The sequence below is a fragment of the Esox lucius genome, chromosome 2, assembly GCF_011004845.1.
Source record: "Esox lucius isolate fEsoLuc1 chromosome 2, fEsoLuc1.pri, whole genome shotgun sequence".
Classification (NCBI taxonomy): domain Eukaryota; kingdom Metazoa; phylum Chordata; class Actinopteri; order Esociformes; family Esocidae; genus Esox; species Esox lucius.
In genome coordinates, this window is record NC_047570.1 from 3,974,264 (window position 1) to 3,984,024 (window position 9,761).

Consider the following 9,761-nt stretch of genomic DNA (forward strand, 5'->3'; position numbering starts at 1 on the left):
TGTGTACCTAACCCTCTTAAATGAATTGCCATCAGCCAAAGATATACGTACAATATAATTACATTTCTCTTGATTACTGAAACCCAGACATTTCCGGAAATGTCTATAACTCATGCATGTGGGTGGTGTAAGACCAGGACACATGGTGGATGAATGTTCCAAATCCCAGCTTAGTGTGTGTTCTCTGCAAACTGTGATTCACAGGTGGGGTGGGGGGCTCGCATTCACTTTCTGGTGTTTGTCACAAGTTATTTTAGGAGGATGCTTTATTTCGAGCGTCATCCCTGAACTTTACGTGACAAGTGAGAGATGAACAGTATTTAAGAACCCAGTTATCTGGTATTGGGGCTGTGGTACTACCAGCTTTGAGACAGAACTGGGGGGAAGAGTTGGCCACTCGTGATACATCCACAGACTTGTGCAGGTATGGCAGTGAAACATTTATATTCATACATATTTATTTGTTTGATATTCATGAATTTAACCCAACGTATTTTTTTTATTACCAATTTGTACTAGCAAGGATCCAACAATCAGTGCCAGACTTGAAATATTTGGTCAAAGGTTCATGGTTTATATTTAATCATACTCTCTTGAAATCTGTTTAAATAAATTAACATTAAAGAACCACAGCCAGCCAGTGATAACGTAATAGAGAGAATTCATGATGGATATTTCCATGTGAGTTAAGTGCTAGTGACCGGGCTGCTTTCAGCAGTCCAGTGTGGAAACTTGACTGGCATATGTTCTTCCATTTTCCCAGTGGGCTCTATTTCTGGAGTCTTATCACCAAATACCAGCTCTATGAGGTGACAGACTATCTCTGAAATGAATGGGTTAGAATTGTGTCCACCGAACTGGCTGAGATAGCAGGCTTATCAAAACATTCCTGTTACAGTGCCATGATGGTTGTCATCATCATAGATAATGCAAATGTAGACATTTGTTAATGGACTTACAAAAAAACGCAGTCTGGACCTATTGCAATGTATGTTTTCTTAGTATACTGGTGACCATTAATCAGGACTTGTTTTGTGTCCACCCTTGATTGTATTAAATCCTCCATCCCACCCCCTTTTTGAGGCAGACCCTGAAGCAAGAATGCCAAACTGGGGTGGAGGGGCCAAGTGTGCAGCCTGCGAGAAGACTGTGTACCATGCTGAAGAGATCCAGTGCAATGGGAGGAGCTTTCATAAGACCTGCTTTATTTGCAGTGAGTCGAATTCACTAGTCATACAGGAATAGTGGCGTCAGCAAGATAATTACAAAGTAGTAAAACAGGAATGACATCCATAAAACCACCTGCTTGCATAAAATTAAATCACTCACGCATGCATTGTCTTTGATTAAAGAACCCCCTCAAAGGACTAATGGACAAGGTAAAGCCGGAAATACTGGAATACAAGGTAGTTGACAGGATTTTGCTGGCTCCTGTTTACTGAAGATAAACATTGAAGATAAACATTGTACTGCAGTTAGGAACAATTGCCTTACCCCACCCATCATTATCACTGCAATCACACCATGAAACCCTAAACATAATCCCTTTATTTTGTTTGGCGTCAAGGTTGTCTGTTTAATTCCGCCTCGACAACCAACAGACCAGCAAATCCCTTCGCTTTATAGGCAACCGTCACAATCACCAACCAGTCTGTCCGTGTTTTGCTTAGATAACTTTTTGCCTTAAATGTGATCTGAGCCTCCAGCTGCTTCTTACCCAGAGAGCCTGTAAGTGTATGTAGATATGTGTTTTAGAGCTCACTGGATCGTGACTGTGCGCGGCACCAAAGGGGGGGAAGAGGTGCAGCAACACAAAAGGGACCCCCTTAAATGGTCGTGTTTTCCTCTCTAAACAAATAGCATGTTTAAATCTCACCTCATTACACGCAAAAGACTGGAGCTGGACCTTGGGCTGTGCACTGCTGATAGGGTGATGGCACCGCTGGGAGCACTAAAATACATTTATAATTGGCTGGCAAATGAGAGACTGTAGTGTATGTATGTCCGCTGCCAGCCTGCCTGTCTGTCTGTCCATCTGTCCTTCCCAAACCATCAGGGGATCTTCAGAAATAGCCTGTAGTGCTTAGAAATAGACACTGACCAAGGACCCCCGATGGAGAAAATTGATGATAGACATTGTTTAGACTGTTATTCTTTTACGGGTTTGGACTTTTGAGGCTTAGTTATACAAAAGGCTTCATTCTGTACAGCCTAATATAGTTGCTGAGGTATCGGGGTGTGATACCTCAGCAACTATGAGGTATGAGGAACCATTCGTTTTTTTTGGATCGTCCAGCCTCACAAACTGAATGAGGTTATTCTATAACTGTCATGGCCACAACATTCCTTCTCCTGTAACTGTGTTTAAGTGTAGACAGTGTGTCAATATTCTCAGGGTTGGTTTGGTTTATCTCTTCATCACAGTGACCTGCAGGAAAGGACTGGACAGCACAACAGTTGCAGCACACGAGTCAGAGATCTACTGCAAGTCCTGCTACGGCAAGAAGTATGGGCCAAAAGGCTACGGCTATGGCCAGGGTGCTGGGGCCCTCAGCTCTGACCCTCCAGGAAGGAACCTAGACATGCAAAGTCAAGAGTACGTGCCTCCTCGCTCCCAGACCCTACCTTTTTACCTCATAAAATATACAGGTATACATATATATATAGCTCAGCTAAAAATTAAGAGACAACTGCACCTTTTTCTTTCCTTTCAAAATAGTTGGAAAGGAAGGTTTTGAGTGAGGAACAGAAGGGTTAAAATTAAGAGACCACTGCAATTTGAATGCTTCTGTTCCTCACTCAAACTTTCCTTTTCAACTTTTGTGGAAAGGAAAGAAAAAGGTGCAGTGGTCTCTTAATTTTTTCCAGAGCTGTATGTACCATTTGTAAAGAAAACATGAGTGAGTAGGCAAAACATGTCTTTTATTTATTATGGGATTCACATTTAAAAGTAGGTCATAACAGAATGGCACAATCATATAACAAAACATGGCAACAAAGAAAGAAAGTAACTGACCCCTGTTCAAAAGTCTGCATACCCTTAGTTCTTAATATTGTGTATCGCCCCCTTTAGCATCAATGACAGTGTGCAGTCTTTTGTAATAGTTGTCTGTGAGGCCCAGAATTCTGGCAGGTGGTATAGTTGTGAACCAAACAACTATGTGAAAATAAATGGCTTCATTTGATCACTATCCTTAAATAAAAGACACTCAAAATGTCAAAATCTTTACCAGGGCATGCAAACTTATGAGCACAACTATATATATATATATATAGATCATATATATATATATATATATATATATACATATATATATATATATATATATATATATATATATATGTATATATACTGATCAGCCATAACATTATGACCACCTCCCTAATATTGTGTAGGTCCCCCTTATGCTACCAAAACAGCCCTGACTCGTCGAGTCATGGACTCAACTAGACCTCTGAAGGTGTGCTGTGGTATCTGGCACCAAGACGTTAACAGCAGATCCTTTAAGTCCAGTAAGTTGTGAGGTGGGGCCTCCATGGATCTGACTTGTTTGTCCAGCACATCCCACAGATGCTCGATTGGATTGAGATCTGGGGAATTTGGAGGCTAAGTCAACACCTTGAACTTTTTGTTGTTTTCCTTCAACCATTCCTTTCGATTTTTGCTTTGTGGCAAGATGCATTATCCTGCATTATCCTGAAAGAGGCCAGTGCCATCAGGGAATACTGTTGCCATGAAAGGGTACACATGGTCTGCAACAATGCTCAGTTAGGTGGTACATGTCAAAGTAATATCCACATGAATGGCAGGACCCAAGGTGTCCCAGCAGAACATTGCCCAAAGTATCACCTCGCGTCCGCTGGCTTGCCTTCTTCCCATAGTGCACACGCACCAGGCCATCCATGTGACGTAGACGAAAACATGGTTCATCAGACCAGGTCACTTCATCAGGCCGTGACCCTGTCGCCGGTTCACCGCTTTTCCTTCCTTGGACCAGTTTAAATAGGTAATGACCACTGACCCCACAAGGGCTGCAGTTTTGGAGATGTTCTGACCCAGTCGTCTAGCCATCACAATTTGTCCCTTGTCAAAGTCGCTCAGATCCTTACGCTTACCCATTTTTCCTGCTTCAAAAACATCAACTTTGAGAACAGAATGTATCTCACCCACTGACAAGTGCCATGATAACTAGATTCAACTAGATCAGTGTTATTCACTTCACCTGTCAGTGGTCATAATATTATGGCTGATGGGTGTATCAGTGTTATTCACTTCACCTGTCAGTGGTCATAATGTTATGGCTGATGGGTGTATCAGTGTTATTCACTTCACCTGTCAGTGGTCATAATGTTATGGCTGATGGGTGTATCAGTGTTATTCACTTCACCTGTCAGTGGTCATAATGTTATGGCTGATGGGTGTATCAGTGTTATTCACTTCACCTGTCAGTGGTCATAATGTTATGGCTGATCGGTGTATCAGTGTTATTCACATCACCTGTCTGTGGTCATGTTATGGCTGATTGGTGTGTATATAAAGTTAGGTGCAGAAATATTTGGACAATGACACAAGATTTGTTATTTTGGCAATTTACAAAGGAATTACAGCCCTCTGATGTGTAGCCCCCTCTTTTTAAGGGACCAAAAGTAATTGGACAATTGACTCAAAAGCTGTTTCATGGACAGGTGTGGACTATGCCTTTGTTATTTCTTCATCCATTAAGCAGGTGAAAGGTCTGGAGTAGATTCCAGGAGTGGCATTCACATTTGGAAACTGTTGCTGCGAACCCACAAGATGTGATCAAAGGAGCTCTCAATGCAAGTAAAACAGGCCATCCTTAGGCTGCAAAAAAATAAATCCATCTAAGATATAGCAGGAACATTATGAGTGGCCAAATCAACAGTTTAACACACTGGTGAGCTCTGCAACACAAAAATGCCTGGACGTCCACGGAAGAAAACAGTGGTGGATGATCATAGGATCCTTTCCATGGTAAAGAAAAAACCCTTCGCAACATCCAACCAAGTGAAGAACACTCTCCAGGAGGTAGCCATATCATTATCCAAGTCTACCATGAAGAGAAGACTTCACAAGAGCGAATACAAAGGGTTCACCACAAGGTGCTAACCATTCATAAGCCTCAAGAATAGAAAGACCAAATTAGACTTTGCCCAAAAACCTCTAAAAAAGCCAGCCCAGTTCTGGAACAGCATTCTTTGGACAGATAAAACTAAGATCAACCGGTACCAGAATGATGGGGGAAAAAAAGTATGTAGAAGGCTTGGAACGGCTCATGATCCGAAGCATACCACATCATCTGTAAAACACAGTGGAGGCAGTGTGATGGCATGGGCATGCATGGCTTCCAATGGCACTGGGTCACTAGTGTTTATTGATGATGTGATAGAAGACAGAAGCAGCCAGATGAATTCTGAAGTGTATAAGGATATATTGGCTCCTTGGATTCAGAAAAATTCAGCAAGTTGATTGGACGGCCCTTCACTTTACAGATGAACAATGATCCAAAACATATTGCAAAAGCAACCCAGGAGTTTTTTAAGGCAAAGAAGTGGAATATTCTGCAATGGCCCAAAAGACCCACAAACGTACAACAACTGAAGAGAGCTGCAGTAAAGGCCTGGCAAAGCATCACAGTGGAGTAAACCCAGCTTTTGGTGATGTTCATATGTTCCACACTTCAAACAGTCATTGCCTGCAAAGGATTCTCGAAAAAGTATTTCAAATGAACATTTTATTTATGATTGTTTTCATTTGTCCAATTTCACTTTATATTAGCGGACTGTGTATGCAATTCCTAAACGTTTCACACCATATTATTATATTTTTATTATTCAAGTCCTTGAATAAAAGCTGAAAGTCTGCAGTTCATTTGCATCTCGGTTGTTTCATTTGAAATCCATTGTGGTGGCGAGGAGGTGTGGGAAAAATCAAAACCAATAATCAAACCACCATTTTGCGAGGTGGCATCACATCTAAGGTGGCCTTTCGGTGGTGGTTTGGGAGAGAAGGGTGCCGGAGGTCATAGCTTTTGTGGTTGCTCCGGCACCCTCCATCTTCTGGCCATCTTCTTCCACCTCCTTGTCCCAGTCTTGCCTGGTCCATCATCCTTTCCTTCCGGCATGTGCCCCAAGTTGCTCCCTGGGAAGCCTTAAACGCCTCCTCTGATGAGGTCCCAAACTGACCTTTACAATCTAGATTAGAGCCATAGCTGTACCCATAGCTGACAAGTGACTGTGAAGCCTCATGGCCAATAGGCCAGGAACCCCCTCTTGTACCTACAGAGCTACAGAGGTTGTCAGGCGAGTAAATGTGCCCTCATGAGCCTTTACACAAAAATAGCTTGGTGTGAAAGATTTGGTGGAAGGTATACCTTCCACCTTCAACTGTCTCAAACTGGTTGGGAAAGCTGGAACTGGGGAACGTTTATGTATGTATTTTTATAAATACATTCACAAAATGCAATGTATTCATTATACATCCAGCTTTTTAAACAGTTCAACATGTAGAATAAACTGTCAACCCTTTTGGTTTCAATGTTTATATATTTATATATATATTCTTTCCTCTTTAAGAAGCTCTAAACCTCGTCCCACATCCACAAACTCTAACTCCAGTAAGGTTACACAGAAGTTTGGATGTTCAGATCGCTGCCAAAGATGTTCGAAATCTGTCTATGCTGCAGAAAAGATCATGGGAGCAGGAAAGGTAAGTCTTCTATAAGCATCTATTGGTCCAAATTGGTCCAAAGACCATCAAATTCTGACATACCAGTGTGTTTCTTGTTTCAGCCGTGGCATAAAACCTGCTTCCGCTGTTTGTTGTGTGGAAAGAGCCTGGAGTCTACTACAGTGACAGACAAAGATGGGGAACTGTACTGTAAAGGTACAAACACACACATATCATTATGAAATTTACATTTTATTAATCTTATTCAGAGCGAATTACACTTAGGGCTTCCATTTTAAGATAGACAGGAGAAACAAACAAATATTGTACACTGGTTCTCATTTAAAAATATATATATTTACTAAGGATGAATGCATACATTGTTTTTAACCTTTTCACCTGTTGTGTCACAATCTGGAATGAGCATGGATTTGACTGAGATTCCCTCCTATTAACAGCACATAACACTTGAAGGTGCAAAATATTCTTTTAATTGTGGAATTACACATAAAGAACATAAATATGTTGAATGGACAAAATACCTGTTCAAATAACTTTTAAGAGAAAATTGTGTAATTTTCTGCAAGTTGTGTGAGTCTTTTTGTTGCTTTGTTGTTTTGCATATCCAGTTCCTGTTATTTCTTCCCAATTGCTGCAGTGTTGGATTTGCACCACACATTTTTCATTTGCATGAATTGAAGTTGTATACCCTCCGAAGGCTTGACTCTTTCAGGGAATATGCTATGGAGCTTAATCTTGTAGTAGTGCAGTCACAGTAAAATATTAAATTGTATGAGACAATGTCTAACAGATTCATAAGTTATGCCTTCCAAGCCGTCGTGTCAATGTGACAGGTATTTTAAGAGCACAGTTTTCCTTCCCATTTTGCTTTGAAAGATTCTATGGTGAGCAGATTAACGGATTACAATTTGGATCAAAGTAGGTATTTCTAGGGAAGTCCTAGTTTTCTCACAGTTGACCAAATGAATCCACTATGATGGAGATTACCACCTCTCCCCAGCAATCAAAAGTATGAACGTTATGAGAGGCTTCTTTGCTACTGGGAGGAGGAAAGACAGTGGTCTAAGGAAATAACCTGAGTTCTTCATGGCTTTTGCTATGCAGTATCATTGCTTGGGATGTCCTTACCTTGAACCCCTAACCATAACCTCTGCGTAAGCCTAACCCACTGTTTTACACTTCAACATAATGGGGTGACAACAAATTCTGGGGTGACTTCCATAATATGCTATTTTAGACATCCCTTTCATCATAATCCATTATCCATCGCCCCCATGTTGAGTACCTGCATGATTACAGAACCAAACAATCTCCCTCCATCTATGTGCTGTGGAGAGAACTAGTTTGCCCAACAGAACTCTCTTGGACTAATGATTGAGACTGGCTACAGTAGAAATTCAATGACCCTCAGTCACAGATTAGACTATGAATCTGCTTTTGGTCATTCATATTTTCAGACAAACTTTGAATTCCATTTTTCTTTGTTTTTTTGCAGTTTGCTATGCCAAAAACTTTGGACCTAAAGGACGAGGACTCGGGAACATGGGAATAGCAGAAGTGAGGGAATGAATCCCTCTGGAGAGTGTTTCATTTAGTTTAAATATAGCGCATTTACAACAACTTTTAGAAGACAATATTCATAAATATTTGCTTTTGCCATTAGCTCAAATTCTACATTCTTAAAGCTCCTTTCTCTTGCCCTACCAACGTCCAGTGTCTGTTGGATTTGTACCCATATAACTGTAAATAGTTGTAAATCCTTCAAAGCTTGTAACAACACACCAAGCAATGAGGAAACAAGGGATGTCTAGCTTCTATAAACTGGGTATTCCTTTCTTGTTTTCAAGGCAATGGGTGAAATGACATCTCATCTGCACCAGTCATGATTGATCGAACTGACTTCACACACAGAGTACAACAATAACAATAATCTGGACAACCACACACAGTTTTAAATGCATTTTTGAATACACAAATCAAATGTACATTCAAATGGGATTCAAACATTAAATGTTTAGTGCAGTCACACTCAATGTTACAATAGCAATCACACATGCAGGGGCATACACACACTCATGCACGCATGTTACCTACAGATGGTTATTATAGGTTGAGTAGACATTGGATGTTATACATGTATTATAAATGAAAAACTTTCAAAATAGCAATACATTGGAATAGAAGCACAACGAAATAGGAAGCTTTGAGGCAGAATCAATAGGCTCCAACTATGCTGCTAAACATGCTGCCTTTAGCTATTTACATACCTTACTACAATGATCCAGCTAATTATACTGTTATTTCCCACATTAGCAAAGAAAACAAGATAAAAACAAAAATAAATAAAATGAAGTCATATCTGTTCTGCAGTTAATGCACTGTTTGTGAAGACAGCTCCACATGCCTCAGTCTGTTTTTAATTCTTAATAAGGATTCTTGCTGCACCCATTAATATGCCTTTTGAATTTAAATAAACAAAGCAACGCTAATTACCAAACGCATTTGTGTTAATCTCTCCCAATTATGTTGGAGCAGGTATGCGTTGACGTTTTCTAATTTAAGGGAAATAAGCTGTGGGAAACGGATTAAGATGGGTTTTGTGTAAATGCCAATTTAAAATGTTTACCTGTAATGGATGTGTCTTCAATGGCATCTTTCTCTGGGTTCAATTAAAAGAGGTGTCAGTATGCATCATTTGTTTGTTCAAGCTGTTTTCTCTGGATAACAAGTAAATTAGGAGCCCAGCTTACATGAAGAACAAAACACTGACATACAGTATACACTAAGTGAAATATGTATTATTGCGAGGACAAAAGGCATAAAACTCATTCAAATATAAGTGATGTTACCATTGTAATATCTTTCTGTTGTCCAGCATTGATTGGAACATATGTCTCCATCAGATGTCAGTTCCGGGGACTTAAGCAAACTACTTTTTAAACTTCCCATTATTGGTTTGATGTGTAATATGTTTTTAATATCTATGACAGTGGCACTTTTACAACCAGTGGCGAAAAATCTTTAATCTTTAATGCATTCCTTTTACATCCAC

At 40.2% G+C, this 9,761-nt stretch overlaps 1 protein-coding gene across 3 annotated transcripts; it reads left to right on the forward strand.

Moving 5' to 3' along the window:
- Window positions 1-317: 317 nt before the first annotated feature.
- csrp3 (cysteine and glycine-rich protein 3 (cardiac LIM protein)) lies at window positions 318-9,403 on the forward strand. Of its 3 annotated transcripts, none has more exons than XM_020056557.2 (7): window positions 318-424; window positions 1,088-1,213; window positions 1,353-1,406; window positions 2,425-2,596; window positions 6,595-6,727; window positions 6,811-6,904; window positions 8,205-9,403. In XM_020056557.2, exons 2-7 carry the CDS (start codon window positions 1,102-1,104, stop codon window positions 8,276-8,278), a joined length of 639 nt encoding a protein of 212 aa, XP_019912116.1. In that variant the 5' UTR covers window positions 318-424; window positions 1,088-1,101; the 3' UTR covers window positions 8,279-9,403. The 3 variants fall into 3 exon arrangements, with proteins under 3 accessions (XP_019912116.1, XP_019912123.1, XP_019912117.1); XM_020056558.2 differs by having other exon boundaries at window positions 327-424; window positions 1,084-1,213; XM_020056564.2 differs by lacking the exon at window positions 1,353-1,406 and having other exon boundaries at window positions 319-424.
- The last annotated feature ends 358 nt before the right edge of the window (window positions 9,404-9,761 follow it).

Excerpts from the sequence above, each read along its gene's own strand:
- csrp3 (XM_020056557.2), top strand. The coding sequence starts at position 1,102 with ATGCCAAACTGGGGTGGAGGGGCCAAGTGTGCAGCCTGCGAGAAGACT. Across the intron at positions 1,407-2,424 it reads CGGAAATACTGGAATACAAG|TGACCTGCAGGAAAGGACTG; the intron begins GTAGTTGACAGG and ends TCTTCATCACAG. Across the intron at positions 6,905-8,204 it reads TGGGGAACTGTACTGTAAAG|TTTGCTATGCCAAAAACTTT; the intron begins GTACAAACACAC and ends GTTTTTTTGCAG.